At 37.5% G+C, this 20936-nt stretch overlaps 2 protein-coding genes across 2 annotated transcripts; both read left to right on the forward strand.

Annotated features, from left to right (window-relative positions):
* The first annotated feature begins 906 nt into the window (after nt 1-906).
* Nucleotides 907-2948, forward strand: LOC121740563 (zinc finger protein 888-like). The gene is made up of 2 exons (XM_042133300.1): nt 907-916; nt 2290-2948. Exons 1-2 carry the CDS (start codon nt 907-909, stop codon nt 2889-2891), a joined length of 612 nt encoding a protein of 203 aa, XP_041989234.1. The 3' UTR covers nt 2892-2948.
* Nucleotides 2949-4200: 1252 nt separating this feature from the next.
* On the forward strand, nt 4201-17557 carry LOC121740564 (zinc finger protein 26-like). Its single transcript, XM_042133301.1, has 3 exons — nt 4201-4850; nt 8299-8510; nt 16983-17557. Exons 1-3 carry the CDS (start codon nt 4201-4203, stop codon nt 17555-17557), a joined length of 1437 nt encoding a protein of 478 aa, XP_041989235.1.
* Nucleotides 17558-20936: the final 3379 nt, after the last annotated feature.

Genomic DNA, 20936 nt, shown 5'->3' on the forward strand with positions numbered 1-20936 from the left:
CTATGTCAAGTGAGGCACAAGTACCATTTTTTTGTTTAAAAAACTAGATGTCCCGCGCGGCTTCGCCCGCGTAAATTAGTAATTTTTCGGAAACCGTACATTTCCTCATAAAAATAGCTTAAATGTCCCTACTTCCTTCACGAGGCCTACCCTATATCTGTGCCAAATATTGCCATAAAAATTGCTCCAGTATTTCGTGAGATAAACCCTTTCTATTATTTCTCCCGTTTTTTTCCACATTTTCCTGAGTTTCCTCGGTTGTATTATTCTGAGCGTGATAATATAAATAGCCTAGCCTTACTCGATGAATGAGCTATCTAATACTGAAATAATTTTTAAATCGGACCTGTAGTTCCTGAGATTAGCGCGTTCAAGCAAACATACTCTTCAAGTTTATTCAGGTATACCTCGGTGCAAAATCTTACTTTTTGGTAGCATATTATGGTTAAAATGCTTCTAAAGAAACCGAATTCACCACATGTTTCCCTATCAATTTTGAGGAGTTCCCTCGATTACTTATGGATCCATCATCAGATCACCACTTTTGTGAATATAATACCAAATTGGGATAATTACCCTATATATTATACTCGTATATGTCGCAACCGACTGGTTTAAATAGCCGTTCAATCAAACAGCTAGCCCTTTGACTGAATAACGCCATTCAATCACACGTCTAGCTTTTATATTGAATATTTTAGTCGCACAAAACGTTCAACACTACAGCTGATTCAAAAGTCGCCGTCTAATTAAAGTAGTTCAGCGCGCTCCGCTGCGGCGCTATGTGCGTGCGCTATAGGTGGTCAAGGTCGCGTCCGCGACCTTGACCACCTATAGCGTTCGGACATCCGAACAGCTGATGTCTTTGCATCCGCGGACATTATGAACGGCGCAAACGTTGTTGGTATGGCTGCCTGTATGAGAAATTATGAGTGCCGAAAGCGAGATATTTAGTGAATGCTCGCTGTATGCTTTCCACGCGCTGGAAATGGATTGTTTAAAAAGGACTCCAAACTATGCTGCCGTATTCGAGGTGGCTACGGACTAGAGCGTTATATAATAAGGTTATGGTTTCCGGTTGCTTAAACTTTGTGGAGTTTCTTTTGTACATTTGCAGCGATATCTTTGGGTCCCTGTTGACTAAAAATACGTGAATGCAAACGTAGGTGAATGAAATTTTTCACAGTTAAAGTTTATATGGTGAAGGAGTGCATCGAGCGAATATTATTATGTTGAAATGATGCTTTCATCATACATTTTTTTAATAAATAAAACATTACACACACAACAATGTGTACACTAGGATCTTTTGCATGACAAGCCTATACACTACAACCGAATATACTCTTTTTGGTAGCTCCAATAACATTTGTGGTTAACTTTAATTTAAAATTGCGTCGACTGTAATTTGGTAATAAAAGGAGGGAAAGAGCAGATTTCACTAACCTCTTCTTTTTCGTTCTGTAGCTCGCTTCGAGAGCCCTCTTTTCTTCTTTGCTTGACACAGATTTTTCATACTTGGCGAATTTAAATAGTTCTATAAGCTATCGCGCATAGTAATGACGTAGAAATTACAATTCGTTAGTTTCACAGCGGCGGCGGTCAGGGGTTCGTTGTACGAGCGGATCGTTTAACACTGACGCACGAAGACAAAAACTGCTCTTTATACAGGGTGTAATTTAACCTTCCTGCCAAATTTGGATATGTTGATCCTTGTAAAAATAAAAATACACGTATTTTATCTTTTATAATCACTCAGTACTAAAATGTTGAGAAATAGCTTCCGAAAGTTATCCTACCAAACAGCACAAAATATGGACACATGCGCCATGCGCGGCCCGCGCCGCCCTCCCGCTTCTTAGTTCTTTTATTATCATAAGTTCTTGTTATTATCATAAGTTGCGAATTTTCCCTTCATACTTTGACGGGCTTAGGACCGGATGGAATGATGGATGGATGGAAATAGGAATGGATGAGAATATGTCACGCTCTCGACGCGTGATTTGTGAACAAGGATTTTTTATTTCGCTACCTTCAATTACAAAAAATATTTAATTTTTAAATTCGGGTTCATTCACTTTTATTTATGGTTGAAGTTTGTTGTCAAATTGAATTTGACAAAGCTCGGCCAGGATTTAAGGTCAAATTTCGACCATTAGGCGATCTCTAGCTCTAGTAGATATTTTAAAACGACTTAAACAATAAACATAATATTTATTAATAATAATTTAATGTCCATAACTAAGTATTTAATAATTAAATAGCTCATAAGAGTAACATTAATTTAAGTTACAATAAATAATTGTGTAATTCTAGGTGAACAAGAAGAGGATCCGAGATACACGCTTACTACAAACGAGGACGGAGCGACAGTGTTTTCGTGTAAGATTTGCCAGAAAGTGTTTAAGAAAAAGGATTTAGTTGGTCAGCATCATAGGGAGGTGCATTTGAAGAAACGCCGATACTTGCGGAGCTGCCACCTCTGTGATGTCTTGGTGCCGGGTCACAAGCGGCCGGCGCACATGGAGGAAGCTCACGGACTGCCCATGCCGAAGTGTAACGCCTGCGACAGAAAATTCGTGAACCAATCTCAATTGTTGCGTCATCAGAGAACATTTCACATGGGAGAACGAAACTACGAATGTGACGTCTGCCACAAGAAATTTGGCGATAGCAATCATTTAAAAAGGCATGCGGTCATTCATCGCCCCGAACGACCTTTTGAGTGCAATGTTTGCGCTAAGAGGTTTAAAGCATCAAAAACTTTGAAAGTACATATGATGATACATTTGAATGACCGAAGATGCGTGTGCAAGTCGTGCGGGGAGAGCTTCGTGCAGTGGTCCAGTTTGAAGTATCACGTGACGAAGAGACATCCCGAGGAACCATAATAAATTCACTTAGGTTACATATTGCATGAACTTTTAATTATTGTCAGTTTACGAAGAACTCAGTAATTATATGATTATAATATCCAATTATTGATAAAATTTTTATTTAATTTTTTCCTTACCAAAAATCAGTCCCTAGATGTGCAATCTTGCGATGAGGTGCTGTGCTTTTTATCAATTAATTATGTTCACATACAGTACGTAAAATTTATATGGCCCAAAAGCCAGCGAGAGCCAGGCTCCGTCATTTTATAAAAGCTGAAACATGAAAGTTAATAACTTTTTTGTACACCTGGCCATTTAGCCAAGACTTTTTCGTTATCGCTTTGTTATAGAATCGCCGATCAAAATGTATGGAATTGACATAATGTGACGTTCGTTATTGTGACGTTGACGTTCGACTCGTTTTATGTCAATTCCATACGTTTTGATCGGCGATTCTACAGGGTGCAATTGAACCTTCCTGCCAAATTTTTTCCAGGGCTTGGGTATCATTAGGACTTAGGAGAGCCCATTTAACCAAAAAAAATTGGGTGTTATATTGTTTTATTAACATATTTTATCCCATTTAAAATCGTTGCAGAACGGTCACTCGCGGCGCGAGGGAATGAAAGGGTGAAACGCGGGGGGAGGCGCGCGCACGGGGTCACATCACGCGCGGACGACACGTCGTGTTCATTAATTGTAGTGTTTTTTAGGATAACTTTCGGAAGCTATTTCTCAACATTTTAGTACTGAGTGATTATAAAAGAAAAAATACGTGTATTTTTCTTTTTAACAAGGATCAACATACAGTTGCTTTCGATACGTCGCTGAGACTACACGTGCGCTTATTGTTAGCAATTATTACATTTTCGCGTGTTACCTACGAGCGCGCCGCACCGCGCCCGGTGCCCGCGCCTATCGGTCCGAGTGTTTACTCGCTAGTCGCGCATCGTTTCTGACTACGGGAACGATGGAACCCAAAAGTTATTCGTCCGTTACCCAATCGTTCGTTTTCCCGACAAAAGAACAAGCAGTGATCGTAGACGCGATAGACGATATGCAAATAAAAGACTATGCCTACGCCTTCGGCAAAATTATCGATCCCGCAAAAATTAGATTCCTCAGTAGGATGTCTAATAACCGTGTTTGCCTATTCGTTTCTTCTAAGGAAGTCGCCGAAGAGTTAACAGACGTCCATCAGTGTATCACATTGAACAATATGAAAGTACCGATTCGTCCTCTGATAACGAGGAATAAACGCATTATACTGTCCAACGTATGTCCAATAATACCGCACTCTGTAATTGAAGCAAAGTTAACCGAGATGAAGATAGAATTGGCCTCACCGGTATCTTTTATCCGGGCCGGTATCACCGAGCCCGGGTTTAATCATATACTCAGTTTTCGTCGGCAGGCTTACGTTCCACCGGAAATCATTAATACTTTGCCTGAACGTATTCAGGTGGACTATGATGGTACATCCTACTGGATTTACGTGTCCTCAGACTCGATGACGTGCTTTTTATGCAAAAAAGAAGGTCACGTCGCTAATAAGTGTCCAAACAATACACAGTCGAATGAGAATTCGAATCCCGCTAACAACGCTAGTGATATTTTAAATGTCCCTAATTTCCGTCCGCCCGTAACTTTCAAAAGACCGCACCCGCCTACTACGACCGAATCGTCGCAAAGCGCGCCCGCTCCTACAGAAATATTGTTGTCAGATAGCGAGGCTATGAGTGAGTCTGACTCGAGCGAAGTTTCCATCGACGACACTGACCCGGCTAAGAAAGTTGTTAAAAAACCAAAAAGGACGATCGACATACAACCCTCGGAGATTACAGAAATTGAAAAGATTTTGGAAAGCGGCGATTACCCCATGTCGATTAAAGAATTTATGAGTTTCTTAGATGAATCGTACGGTAAAGAAAATATTCTACAGATAAGCTTAACGTACACGGATGATATTGGACAGTTAGTTAAAATTTTAAAAGAAGTTATAAAAGAAATTTCGGCAAGAAAAGTTAAAAATCGGATTACTCGTATGATTAAAAAACTTAGCACATATTAACATCATGAATCTTAAAATTGTACAATGGAACAGCCGTAGTATTTTACCGAAGAAAGCTGAATTGGAGACGTTTCTGAGCAGGGAAAGTGTTCACATATGTATTTGTTCCGAGACGTGGCTTTCTAGCGATAGAAATTTCAATGTATCGGGCTACTGCTGTTTCAGACAGGATCGAAATGACGGGTTCGGTGGTTTGATTATTTTAGTGCATGTCTCACTTCCAGCTAGAGTAAAAGAATTAAATTTACCATCGAATAAACTCGATATGTTGTGTGTAGAATTGATTAATCAAAGTTCACTTCAATACGTATTAGGTGTGTATTCACCGAGTAATGTTAGGATAAGGAAGAGAGATTTTGACGAATTGTTCTCTCTCTTTAGCCGGAAAACCCTAATAGCAGGTGACTTCAATGCTCACCATGTTTCCTGGTCCTACACTACTGATGGCAGAGGTCGTATGATTGCAGAATCTTGCTCGGACCATAACTTTTCCTTCTTAAACGATGGGAGCCCAACCCGTATTTCAAAATTACACGACAGAATAGTCTGTTCTTCTCCGGACATTTCCTTCGCCAGCTCCGATTTGGTGCTGGAGTGTTCGTGGGCAGTCACTAACGAAAATTTTGGTAGCGATCATCTACTTATTATGATCAAAATTAAAAACCATTCGCTATGTGAAAATTTTTCAAAACGAAACGTTAAACGAGCAAATTGGGAAGGGTACGAATCGGACATTGAATCGAAATGTAGCTCGTTTATTTTTAGTGATAGTGTTCAGGAAAATTACGATAACCTTTTCGGTATCATTAGTAGCGCAGCAGATGCTTTCATACCTTCGACACGAATTAGCGCAGGTCCTCTTTCTAAATTCAAACCGAAGCCGTGGTGGAATCAAAATCTGTCGAGAGCGATAGCGGAAAGGAGGCTCGCTCTTAAAACACTTCGCAAAAACCGTACGACAGAAAATTATTTAGCTTTCAAAGAGAAGGTGGTCGTAGCCAGAAAACTAATACGGCAGGCCAAACTAGATTCGTGGCAGAAATTCTGTGAAAGTATCGATTATAAAACGAATTGCACCGATATGTGGCGTAAACTTCGATGGATCAAGGGTTATCCGAGTAGAACGAACACGTTAACGGAGGAGGAGGCGCAACAGTTCGTGAGGAATCTAACTCCCGATGGCGCGGCTCCCCCGCCGCGTAATCAGTTTTTTAATAATTCCCGGGATCAAACGTTTTATCATATCACAATGGCCGAGCTAGTTTCTGTAATCAAACGAAAAGATACTTCTGCCGGTTTAGACGGTGTGCTGTATTCTATGATATATCACCTCCCAGGTAACGCTAAACATATTCTGTTAAAAATTTATAACTCGATTTACACAACTTCTACGATTCCTCATCAATGGCGAAATATTAAAGTCATCGCTATACCTAAACGCACCGGTGCCGATTTAAAGCATCGTCCGATATCGCTGATTAATTGTCTTTGCAAAATCTTTAATAAAATTATTACCAAAAGACTGGAACAGTTTTTCGAAGGAAATAATTTTTTTCCCGATTATATGATAGGCTTTCGTCGAGGACGATCCTGTTTGGACGGCCTCGCGCGGTTCGCCATGGATGTGGAACTCAGTTTTAATAAAAAAGAATTCCTTTTGTGTGCATTTACGGACATCGCGGATGCCTACAACTGTGTATCGGTCGAGGTGCTCATCGAGCGTCTCGTCGAATTCGGTGTCGATGTCCATATTTGCAATTATGTACGAGAATTTCTCAGTTGTAGGTTTATTGTCTATAAATTGACGAACGGTGAGGTGATCGTGAGAATTTGTCGCGACGGTTTGGCACAGGGGGACCCCATGTCCCCGACTTTATTTAATATTGGATCACTTAAAATTAAAGTATTGGCTTCCCCAAAATTAAGAATTGGGCAGTATGCGGACGATTTTGTTTTATATTGCAGTAGTAAAGAAATCACCGAATGTGCTTCACTAATGCAGGAGACTCTAAATAGTTTTGAAAAACTCTTAAACGAAATCGGTTTACAGTTGTCACTCAGTAAAACTAAAATATGCATATTCACCCGAAAATATCGCGTTCCCTCTGTCAAAATTAAATTGTATAATGTTACCTTAGAGATTGTTAAGTTTGTAAAATTTTTAGGTATTTGGTTCGACCATAGATTGAATTGGAAAAAACACGTTAACGAGACGCACCAAAAATGTCTAAAATACAATAATATTTTAAGCTGTGTCAGTGGCTTCAAATGGGGAGTTCATCCCATTCATCTAAGAAAATTGTATATAAGTCTTATCAGGAGTCGACTAGAATATGGAAGTGTCGTATTCGCCAACGCCAATCGGAACGTTCTTAGCAAATTGGATCTTATCCAAAACCAGTCACTGAGGCAATGCGGTGGTTTTATCAAGACTACGCCTGTTCACGTATTAGAAAACGAACTTTGCATACCTCCTTTAAAAATTCGAAGACAATTTTTATCTGAGAAATTTTTTATTAAAACTTTTTCGCGCCGCGACGATTATTTGATAAAACTTGTGGTTGATTTTATAAGTGAGATTGATTCCGGAACTCATTATTGGAACAGGAACGGTCTTCCTGTGATCGTCGAAAGTTACAAGAATCTTAATCACTTACCAATCTCGAGATACGACATTTGGCCTCCATACGAGCTCGATATGCATAGTTACGATATTCCATTTCAGGACGTATGTTTTACCGAAGTTCCGCTCGTACATAGGGCTAAAAAGTTAATGTCCCCGATAGAACTTAAAGCGGCCAGTGTTGAGCTACTGTCCACTAAATACTGTAACTACGTACATATTTACACGGACGGTTCGAAATCTTCTGACTTCGCAGGTTGTGCATTTTACGACTCTAAATCTAAGACCAAAGGTCAATTTTTAATTGACAATAATATCATTCCGATCATGAGTGTAGAAATAATAGGCATACTTAAAGCATTGCAATACATAGAAACTACTATCTATCGACGTGTCGTCATCGTTACTGATTCTAAGAGCGGACTTTTACATTTGATGTCTTGTAGTAAGGGTAGCACGGGTAGGCCCGAAGCTTTCCTCGTTATTAAATGTATTTACAATCTAATACGTAATGGGGTTAATGTTCGCCTGCAGTGGGTGCCCTCTCATGTAGGTATTTCCGGAAACGAGATTGTCGACGCTTTGGCGAGTGCGGCACGATCCGTCGGTACGTCTACTGTTGTGACACCTTTTTGCTATGATTATTTAGGAACTATTAAGAAAAATTGTTTTGATATGTGGAACCAATATTTTCAACAAAAATCTGTAAATTCGGGTATTTGGTATAGGACCTTAGTAGACAAACCACCGAAACGTCCTTGGTTCGCAGACGCCAATCTCAATAAAAGAGATTTAACTCTCTCCTTCCGCCTCCGTTCAAACCACATTCCATTGAATAATTTTATTTACCTTATGGGGAAAACGGACAATCCCAACTGTACCGCTTGCGACCGATACGAGGACCTCTATCACATGCTCATGGAATGTAGGAGGAACGAAGGTATCAGGCTTGAACTTATACAACATGCTAAATGTAACAATTTGTTCTTTTTTGTTCATAACATTATGTCATCTAATTTTAAGGCTGAATGCAGTGATATATTTTTAAGTTATGTAATCCACTCATTGTATTTAAGGGATTCAGATCTAAGTTTTCTGTAATTATTAATGTTTTAAGGCCGACTTAATCTTACGATGTAAGGCCTATAAATAAAGAATAAAAAAAAAAAAAAAAAGGATCAACATATCCATATTTGGCAGGAAAGTTAAATTGCACCCTGTATAAAGAGCAGTTTTTGTCTTCGTGTGTCAGTATTAAGAGCTCACCTGACTCTAAAATCAAACATCGTCCTTCTCTCTTCACACTCACTCCCGTCTTTCATATGCCAGGTGAAAAAGGACGGCGCGGAATCATCGCCGAGTTAGTTTTAATTGAATAAAAGACGAACTATAATGATTATAAAAAAAATGTGTTTAGAGCAAATTAAGGTTTTATCAATACCTTTTTAGTTATTAAAAAATATTAAAGAAAAGACAGCAAACTTCGAAGATCCAAGCAAAAATGTGTCTAAAACAAGGTTTTTTGTAAAAAAGAAACTATCGAGCATTTTTTGAGTAATCGTGTTTTCGTCATTAGCATTTAATCTTTATGAACTGAAGTTACTTGTGTCAAAAAATCAGTTTTTTACACCTTACAGATTTTGAGATCTAGGTTAAAGTATGTAGTCAAGTTAGGGTCATATGGGCTCCTTAACGATCCGCTCGTACAACGAACCTCTGACCGCCGCTATGAAACTAACGAATTGTAATTTCTACGTCATTACTATGCGCGATAGCCTATAGAACTATGCCAAGTGTGAAAAATCTGTGTTAAGCAAAGAAGAAAAGAGGGCTCTCGCAATGAGCTACAGAACGAAAAATAGGTTAGTAAAATCGGCTCTTTCCCTCCTTTTATTCCCAAATTACAGCTCACTCAATTTTAAATGAAAGTTAAAATCGTATTGGAGCTACCAAAAAGAATATATTCGGTTGTATAGGCTTGTCATTCAAAAGATCCTAGTGTAGACATTGTTGCGTGTGTAATGTTTTATTTATTAAAAAATGTATGATAAAAGCATCATTTCAACATAATAATATTCGTTCGATGCACTCCTTCACCATATAAACTTTAACTGTGAAAAATTTCATTCACCTACGTTCCCGCATTTTTCGTCAACAGGGACCCAAAGTTACCGCTGCAAATGGCTAACCAGCAATGTCAATTCACAGAAACCGAGGGTTGGCATTTGAATCACGCATTATAGGAGAGGTGGGTGGTTTTGGTTTTTAATTAGTTGTAGGTACAAAAGTTGATTGATTTTTTTTAACACGCCTAAATGCAAAGGATGTGGTTTAGATTTATTATAAATTTCTAAAGTGCTTATTGTTCGTAATAAAAAAGTTGTAATTTTTCCATTCTTTTGAAATGTATCAATTAATTTTATCCTAAACATACCTACGTCCGTTACATTTTGACGGTCCTAAGCCCGTCAAAGTATGAAGGGAAAATTCGCAACTTATGATAATAACAAGAACTTATGATAATAAAAGAACTAAGAAGCGGGAGGGCGGCGCGGGCTGCGCATGGCGCATGTGTCCATATTTATTGGTGTTTGGTAGGATAACTTTCGGAAGCCATTTCTCAACATTTTAATCCTGAGTGATTATAAAAGAAAAAATACGTGTATTTTTATTTTTAACAAGGATCAATATATCAAAATTTGGCAGGAAGGTTTAACTGCACTTTGTACAAATAAGCGATGAAGAAAATATCTTGGCTCACCCTCTGCAACTTAATTTCTCCTTTTAAGGCGACGCCTTGATAATTTGGCTGGTAAAGTGGTAAAGTATTACGTCATATTACAAACCTACAACGTGTTTAATAGAAAAATATGTGGTCGCTAACTATACTAAAATGTACTCGGCGAAACATGGCGGTAGCGGTCATTGACTCCCTGTCAAAATCTTGTTATTTTCTATACAAAGCCGCGATTGACAACATCTGACACTTCATTGTAAACGTTTATATAGAAAATGACAAGTTTTTGACAGGGAGTCAATGACCGCTACCGCCATGTTTCGCCGAGTACAGTATAGGTATATGCTTACCGAAAACATACAAGAATTAAGTAGGGTAAAATACGAGTCATTTTCAATTTTTAGTAGAGGGACACTTTACACTTTGATCGTAAAAATAAAAGTTTGTGGTTTTTATACGACATAAATAATAATGGAATTAATATTGAGGGGCATTCACTTTACAATTACAAAAAATTAACACCGACTTCCAAGGTAAAAACAATTTAACATCCTTATAATGTGAACTAAAAAGTATTAAAAAAAATTTCCTATCAAATAGTGCCTTTTTCCGAATTCGGCTAAACCTCAACTATTTATGTAGGTACTTACTCAATCTTCATTTTGAAGTCGGTACCAGATAGCTGAATCTTCAGTCTGCCAGAATATTTGAAACTTTTGGAACTGGCACCGACTTCAAAATTATGAAGATCGAGTATAGAAATAGTTGAGGTTTAGCCGAATTCGGAAAAAGGCACTATTAGTGTAAGTACTCACATACGATTTTGATCGATCGAGCAATAGGGACCGTGCAGAAACTATAGAGGGCGTCGTAATTCGACAGCAGCGACACGACGCGAGTAAAAGAAGTAACTTGTGAGTGACTTTGGCTTCGCATTCTCATTGACCCCGGCTAGTTTATAAGTGATTTTTTATGTTTTAGACTATAAAATGAATAAATACTTACACTCCCATGTGACCACATGCGGCCGCGAGAACAACAACAGATTTCCAAGAATCCGCGATCGAAGGATTAAAGTAAAATACTAGATGACGCCCGCGACTCCGTTGCGCCAAAAATCATTTATAGCGCGAGAACCGTACATCTTCCCGGGATAAAAAGTATCCTATGTCCTTTCCCGGTGCTCAAAGTAAATCCATACCAAATTTCAGCAAAATTGGTTTAGCGGTTGGGGCGTGAAGTGCTAACAGACAGACACACTTTCGCATTTATAATATTGAGTATGGATGAGTTTCTAACCGTAAACAAAGAACGATAGCGTGAATAAAAATGTATAAAGCTTATCTAGTTATCTAAGAAAATATCTGAAAAAGTAATTAGTAGCATCCATCAGCATAGAAAGTAAAAACTTGATAAATATTGCAAATTAAATAATTAAGATGCAAAAATACTTATATAATAATTACTGAAAATGCTTATGGATTAATAAAATTGGATTAAGGCCTTCCTTGAAAATAGAACGCAATACACAATAATAGAAAACATTAACGGAGATAATGAATTAGTCAATACTGAATCTGCAGTCTTACTTAATGAATATGGAGTTCCACAAGGCTCTGTACTAGGTCCTCAGCTATTCTTGTTTTACATAAATGACATTCCCATTAAAATTAATAATCCAATAATCATGAATAATTATAAATTTACATTATTTGCTGATGACATATCTATAATATTTACATATAATAAATCGGACGTGAATAAAATCGAAAATGACATAAACTTGACACTTAGATATTTAATTGAATGGCTGACATGTAATAACCTTAAAATTAATGTTAATAAAACTAGGTATATACAATTTAGAACTTATAACAAAAAACCCGTTGACTTAAAATTAACACACAATAATGAAAAAATAGAGGAAGTTGAGGAAAACTTGTTTTTAGGCGTACAATTTGACAAACACTGTAATTGGCATGCACACATAGATAAAGTTTGTTCAAAACTGAACAAATTTGTTTTTGTCTTGCGCAGGTTAGCATGGACAGTTAGTATCCAAACCTCAATTACAGCCTATCACGGCTACGTGTCCTCAGTCCTGCGATATGGTCTAGTTGTCTGGGGAAACTCAACGCATATAGACAAAGCATTCATTGTGCAAAAGAAATGTATTCGTGCTATAGCTAAGATTCCACCGTATGAGTCATGTAAGCCTTTCTTTAAAAAATTCAACATATTGACTCTACCTAGCATGTACATTTTAGAAATATTTAAATTCGTTATACACAATAGGGACATTTTTACACAATTGATTGACACAAACCCAACTAAATATTTTAGAAATTCAAATAGATTAATTATAAATAAAAAACCAAAAACAACTCTTTTTCTAAATAATGCATATACAATGTGTGTAAAGATTTATAACAAAATACCAGATCACATAAAACACTTGTCTAAAAAACAGTCTATTAGAGAACTAAAAAGAATGCTAATAAATGAATCTTATTATGATGTAAAGGAATTCTTAAACAGTTGACATTAACTTATTTTATTTTATGACAATAGTTTTTAAATTAATTGACATTTTTACTTTATTTAATTTCTTGACATAAATATATAGATTTCTCATTACTCTCATGACATGTTTAATTATTACTAAGTATGTAAAAATTGATTTGAATAGGTATTGTTAGCGTAAAATATATTTTGTATGATTATAATTACTTATATTATAACTTTATGATAATATGTTTAATTATTACTATTATTAATGATGATTGATAACTTATGTATAAAATTGATTTGAATATTTTTAGTGTAAAACATATTTTTGTACATGATTATAATTTAAATATATATTTGCATGCTATTTTATACATAGCTAAAAGTGTTAGATCTTAAGAAAATAATCATTACCACCTACTGTATTCACCACTTTTATAGCAAATAAACGAATTGAATTGAATTGAATCGAATTGAATTGAAAAAATAAATGCTTTTATTTCATCAACCTTCTGCGATTCGCTCGATACCATCTTCACAACTTTTGTCTGTCACTATTTTTAACTAATTTCAGTCTGGACCTCATCAGTACAAACACCATATAAGTATTCTTTAAATAACGCACAAAGACTGCACTATAATCTTTTTCCTACTTGAAGAATCATCCTTTTGAGAACCAACACTTTGACCAGATGGTTCAAGTTCAATACTATCCTCAGTGTTGAATTCCTGGCAGGACTTCTCAAGATTATCCTTACTTTTGATGCAAATTTATGCTAATTAAATGAGCGGTGCTTATGTTATATGTATGTATATCAATTTAGATAGAAGCCAGTTTGGATATTTACTGAAAGAAGCAACGGTTATAGGTTAGGTTCATATTGTGTTCATCAAAAACTATGATATTCTATCATCATTGATCAAAAATGAATTTACGTTTATAATCTACAAAATTCAGTGTTTTTACGAGTCTACACATAACATTCATGGAACATTTTTAATGCTTACGTATGTTTTTACCGGCTTTTATCCATTTCTTTCGTTTTTCAATAAGCCAAGGCATGTGAATACTTTTGGCAGAAAAATAGTAAAATTTTACATCGTTCGATTTGCCTTTGTTTTTCTTGTATGTATTAGAAAATCCGGGAATACAACAATGCACGAAAACACTCGATTTTCTCAAGAACTCTTAAAATTTTCTGTAGCTTGACAATAAAATTTCCGTAAAAAGTTTCGGCTACTCGTCACTAGTGGCAGTGTCATCGCTTAGCACGGTCCCTATAACGTCGAGCAAAACGCGCGGCTCGGGATTTCGTCCACACATTCAGCATTGCTCGATAGTTTTATTCTAAATCGATATATTTCATTCCATCAAACCGGTTCGATGCGAGCCTTCGAGCTGTCAGTTTTGCGGTCCACATAGTAATTATTACTGGATTTGGAGTAAAACTATCGAGCAAAACCGCATGTGAGTACTTAGCATTAGATAGGAAACATTATTTAATACTTTTTAGTTCACATTATAGAAGGATGTTACGAGTATTATTGTTGGAAAGTGAATGCGAATGAATGCATGCAAAGTACTTAATTTTTGACAGTGTTACGTGCTAGGGTTCGAAGGATTCGGAGAGAAAGACCTGCTGACTCACTTGAAGACTTTATTCACAAACACTTGGTTACACAAAGCACTAGGTCCAAAAACACTAAGCACTATCACTGTCCTAGGTCGTAGCCAAGTCGTCGGTTTCACTGGTTCACACACTATTGTTTTTTTTTTTAATGAAATAAGGGGGCAAACGAGCAAATGGGTCACCTGATGGAAAGCAACTTCCGTCGCCCATGGACACTCGCAGCATCAGAAGAGCTGCAAGTGCGTTGCCGGCCTTTTAAGAGGGAATAGGGTAATAGGGGAGGGTAGGGAAGGGAAGGGAAGGGAATAGTTGAGGGTAGGGAAGGGAATAGGGTAGGGGTTAGGGGATTGGGCCTCCGGTAAACTCACTCACTCGGCGAAACACAGCGCAAGCGCTGTTTCACACCGGTTTTCTGTGAGAACGTGGTATTTATCCGGTCGAGCCGGCCCATTCGTGCCGAAGCATGGCTCTCCCACGTATATCATCTGTTTTCACTTCGAAGTCGCCTTGATGATAGCTCGTATCGAACTGAATTACTGGCCCGTCTACCTGCGGCTATTTATATGGGCGAGTCGAGTTCCAGAAAGTTCCTTACCCGATTCGCGTAAACAAGTGTTGGACTTTTCTAGAAGGTGCACCTAACGCCATCTAGTATTGAGTAGGGGATTTATGTTGTCTGTGTTCCCTCGATAAATTTTGCTGGTTTGACGCTAGATGGCACTACTGTCCGTATCCGTAACAACAGCTACCTATTTCTGTAAAAAAAATCCTTAGCTGTCCAATGACTGGTAGTTTACGTTATTTTTTTTATTTTGCTAATCATGTGCAACATGCCATTGCACTAAAAGTAAAACTGCACATTCAAATTCAAATTCTTTATTTAGCACACAATAATAATAAATTAATTTAGTATAAACTAGGTAGCGTACAATGTACATCACGTGACACGTCGTCTAATCCAATGCTAAGTAAAAACTTTTGTTATGGCAATCAGACAACGGATGCACGCCGAACAATATTATTCACAATCACACTACAGTTTATCACGTAAAGTGTATTTCGGCGACCTGATGCGCGATTCGTGTGGGAGCCTCCCCCGGTACCTCTGGTAAACCACACCGCACCACCGGTGGGCCAGAACTCCTCCACCTAGAAGATGGATAAAAGTTGAGTCGGCGCTCTCACCACAAATGAACTGAACTTTTTTGGCGAGAGTGCACACGCTCCACCCTCAGGCCGGTGTAAGGCCCAATTCACACCGGATCGGCAGCGGCCGGCAGCGGCGCGAAGAGCACTTTTAGTGTGAAATAATTTTAAACTTAATTACATACTTATTACTACTAGTATCGCTTGAAAACTTCAAAAGTGCTCGAGGCGCCGGGGGCGGCCGTGCGCGGTCCGTCGGCGGAAAGTGCTCGCGGCTTCCCGCGACCGCGTCGTCACGAGGCGCCTCGAGGCGTCGCGAAGTTCCGCGAGCACTTTCCGCCGACGGACGCGCGGTGTACAGTGGATCGAAAATCGAGTATCATAGACATAAGAACTTGATGTCATTTTTTTGGGCTGAAATATGGTCTCCTAGTTGTTATTACATAATAAAATGTAAAAAGACGCAGTGTGTGTAGATAATCGGGTTGCCAGATACGTGACTGGTGCCCAATCAATGGGGAAAAATTAGTTGCTGTGGTCTTGTAATTTATTATTATTGTATAGTAAGTGCTGATTTTTCAATCACCAGATAAACTTTACCATTGGAATAAAGTCCATTCGAAAAGAATGCGATAAAATAACAACGTTGTTTACGTCAACGAAATATAATGAGTACAATATTGATGAGAAAACAATACAAAAACAATGGTAGGAAGTTTAACGAAAGTTAAGAATGAGTCATAAAAAAGCAAATGTTAAATTTGTTTTCTCATTTGTTACTGTATTGTGTACATAAAATATAAACTGTATTTAAGTTCTATTTTTAAACGTCGAATCGTATCGCTGTCTCTTTCTTCGCCTGAGCTATGAAGAAAATTCGATTTTTACCAGTTTGTTCGAAAAAATAATTAAATAAAATAAATAAATAAAAATTGTTTTATTTCTGAATAAATTTGAATCAAATATTTTCAGAATGCTGAACTACATGTTGCCTACCACCGGTTCGGGAACTAACCCGGCGAGAAGAACCGGCGTAAGAAACTCGCACGGGGCCACTTTTTAGTAAAAAAGTGGAAAATTTGTCTTTTAAAAAAATAAAATTTACAATGTAAATAAAAAATTGGAAATGTAAATAATCGAGGTATTTAATGCAATCAAGACATGTGGTAAGAGATTCCATGTGTTTTGTTTACTTTCGAGTCATAATTGGTACATTTTCGATACACGCACGACGTCATTTTCAATTTATTTAGGTAAGACAAGACGTGGCACGTTCGTGACTGCGCTCGATGCAGACTAAACAACAGACGGCCCAATTGGGCCGTATTTGAATCTTCAAAACGCGCGCGGTAGTAACATATCTGCTTTAAGTTTTTCATCATTGTTCTAGGTAAACAAGAAGAAGATCCGAGATACACGCTAACTACAAACGAGGACGGGGCAACGGTGTTTTCGTGTAAGATTTGCCAGAAAGTGTTTAAGAAAAAGGATCTTGTCAAGCAACATTACAATGAGGTGCATTTGAAGAAACGCCGACAATTTCGTAGCTGCCACCTCTGTGATGTCTTGGTGCCGAGTCACAAGCGGCCGGCGCACATGGAGGAAGCCCACGGAGTGCCCATGCCGAAGTGCAACGCCTGCGGCAGAAAGTTCGCGTACGAATTCAAATTGTTGCGTCATCAGAGAACATTTCACATGGGAGAACGAAACTACGAATGTGACGTCTGCCATAAGAAATGTGCCCGTGCCTATGATTTAAACAAGCATATGTTCGTTCATCGCTCCGAACGACCTTTTGAGTGCAATGTTTGCGACAAGAGTTTTAAAACGGCAAAATATTTGGAAATACATATGAGGATACATTTGAATGACCGAAGATTCGTGTGCAAGTTGTGCGGGGAGAGCTTCGTGCAGTGGCCCAGCTTGAAGTATCACGTGACGAAGAGACATCCCGAGGAACCATAATAATCATTTAGCCACATTGCATAAATTTTTCTTTGTAGTTTACGAATAACTATGACCACGCGCGCTCGCTACTGACTGCTCTGTTAGGTACGCACACTAACGAAAATGTCTATTCGTATTTCCAACTACAAATAAAGGCTACGCGCGCTCGTAGATTGCAAGAACTATACGAGAATGTTGCGTCCTACTCATGAAGCTAATACAAAGAGGAGCTGGCCTAAGCAACTGTGACGTCCTGACCTAGTTGAAAATCACAGTAATTTTCAACTAGGTCAGGACGTCATCATTGTGGGTGGGGCTTAAGTTACTACACTTTCAGCGTTTGTCAGGTACACACGTAAAGAGGCTCCCAATAAATTTGTTTTTTGCGTTTTTAACAAGGAAAGGATGAAGTATTGTGTTTTACAATGTCGAAAACACTCAGACAGACGTTCTGATAATATAAATACCATCACATTTCATTTGTTAATAATTTTAAATGTAATTTAAATATTAAAGTTCTAGAACATATTAAATTTCAGCGTTAATTATACTAATTGACACTAGATGGCCAGACCTTTGAAAGATAATACATACGTAAATGCGTATAATTCTGCATAAGTTTATTGCAGTTATTATACTTGAATACTAAAAACCGTAATACACTTCGTTCGACAGAATTGGTCGATTACTTACCTATAAATTAATTTTATCAGAATATTTTTGCTAACGCTACTTTTTTAGCAAACAAAACTGTCACTGCGATCCCATTCTGATCGCGCGTGGATTATCATCTTTCATGTACTTACCATCGTAGAAATTGATTCATAGCCCATAGGCCGCAGTTGACAGATGCAGACCTACGTCAGTTAGTCGGGTTATGTCAATTCAATATCCTACCCTATTCCCTTCCCTACCCTCCCCTACCCTATTACCTCTTAAAAGGCCGGCAACGCACCTGCAGCTGTTCTGATGTTGCGAGTGTCCATGGGCGACGGAAGTTGCTTCCCATCACGTGACCCGTTTATTCGTTTGTCCCCTTATTTTACATAAAAATCGGTCAAAATACTAACCCTAATTTTATTCATTGAACTTATTAAGTATAATTAATATACATTTTTTAAAGTTCTGAGTACGTCCCATAATGTTCAAGAATTTTTACCGACTTCCAAAAAGGAGGAGGTTATACGTTCGGCTGTATGTATCTTTTTTTTTTTTGTATGTTCAACGATAACTCAGCCGTTTGTGATCCGATTTTCAAAATTATTTTTGTGTTGTATAGGGTTTAACTCGAATTTGGTACCACGTTCACAAAAGTGGTGATCTGATGATGGGACTCCGAGGGGACTCCTTGAAATTTGTATGGAAACATATAGTGATTTCAATTTTTTCTAAAGCATTCGAGGTACTTAAATGCTACCAAAAAGTAAGATTTTGCATCAGGTTATACCCTGGATCCGAAGGTACCCAGCAGAACTTTTGAATCCTTATAGATACGGGTTCGGGGATTTCGGCGTTGTTTAAAGAACTGAAAGCATAAGCCAACACATCAATTTATTTGATCATCATCATCAAAATCCTAATTATGCCATGGGTCATCACACTTCACTAAATACGTGGTCGCCATTTAATTAGATATTTCCAGTCATTTCATTAGGTATTACCAGTCCCAAAAGCTTCAGATATTCTGACATTGACTGAACTCACGATAAAATTAGCTGGTACCGACTTCAAAGTAATGAAGACTGTAGTATGCGTACAGAAATAGTTGAGATTTAGACGAATTCTGAAAAAGGCACTACTATTATAGAGTAAGAGTTATTTAATACTTTTTAGTTCATATTATTTTTGTCATTGGAAGTCGGTTTTAATTTTTTGTTATAAATAATAATGACATCTAGTGTAAGATAGCTGAACTACGTAGTAACATCAACATCGACCTAAGCTAGTACCTAAGTAGTTTAGCTTTTAATTGATAGATGAAATATTGAAAAGTGGGCGGAGCTTGACACCCCCTCACCCCGCAAGTTGTCACCCGTCGTTTCTTAAGGGAATTCGATTACGACACCTCCTTTGTTTTAGCTTCGTGGTCATGTCCCTGCTACTTAATTCTGTCTACTCCGCTTAGACTATCTGTGCTTACTGCTTACGTAGTTAGATCGTAATATCATTTCTCATAATTTCACTGCATATTTTCATTTGTCCTTTTCCATACTGTTTTCTGTGCTTTTTCTCACTCTTGTCATTTCACTGTGCTTAATCATTTGTGTGTAATCATCCTCATAATAAATTTCATTCTGTAAGTATTTCATCTTGTTTTCTTTCATCTTTCAAATTCATTTAGTGTTTAGCGCTTCAAGCATTATAAACCTATCCTCCTTAATAAGAAGGATAGGTTAAATGCGTGAAGCGCGGCGGCGGCAGTGGCGGATTTACAAATTTGCCGCCAGTAGGCTATTCGATTTTTGCCACCCCTACTGACATTTGAAATTTTATACGTTAGGTATTAAGTTTTATTCACAATCATATTAATTACATTTATTCTGAAATTGCAACTTTATGATTTGTGTTCTATCGTCCTCATTACATAATTATCGGCTTTACCGTTATTAGTATGAGATTGTGAATTAGTAGTGAAGGGTAAAAAGTGAAGGGTTCGATGAACCTCTGATTTCGTTGAGTTGAGTTCTCCATCGAATTTCATTAAAATTTAAGAAGCAAAAGTGGCATAGACCATGGTGTCAACTTGCGTTTTTTCTCTGGAGGTGAATGCCACCCCATTTCGGGGGTAATTTTTTTTAGTAAAAATAATCCCAGGAATCTATAGATTCAACACAAATTCTAAACGAAATTTGTGATATAAAATTTTAGGAATAAATCAATACTTTCTGAGTTATTAAGCCCCAATTTCACCAACGTATGTTAGTGTTAACAGCTTGTTAAAATGTCATGTCTTCTCTTTCATTCATAAGAAAAATGAAAGAGGTAACGTGATACTAATTCGAGCGTTAACTTTAACAGTCCTTGGTGAAATTGGGGCTAAAGATCAGAGATTATGTTTTTTCGTGACAAAAATACTTGTCTTAAAGTGGTTTTTCATAATTAACTAAAAAACTATAATTTTTTACGAAAAATGTGTAATTAACAAAACGAAAGTCAATAAAAAAACAAACATTAAATTCCTACCCTTATAAGTATACCTTTTTGGGATTCCGTAGCCAAATGGCAAAAACGGAACCCTTATAGATTCGTCATGTTTGTTTTTTACTACTACTAGGACATAACAAAGGAGTCGGTCGGCATATTTCATGTAATAAAAGTGTTAATAAAGGTTTTTAGTGAACATTTAATGCTAGATATTGTTGACTTTTGTGGTTCCGCTAAATAATAAACCATAAGA

The sequence above is a fragment of the Aricia agestis genome, chromosome 3 (genome assembly GCF_905147365.1).
Source record: "Aricia agestis chromosome 3, ilAriAges1.1, whole genome shotgun sequence".
NCBI classification, from domain to species: Eukaryota; Metazoa; Arthropoda; class Insecta; order Lepidoptera; family Lycaenidae; genus Aricia; species Aricia agestis.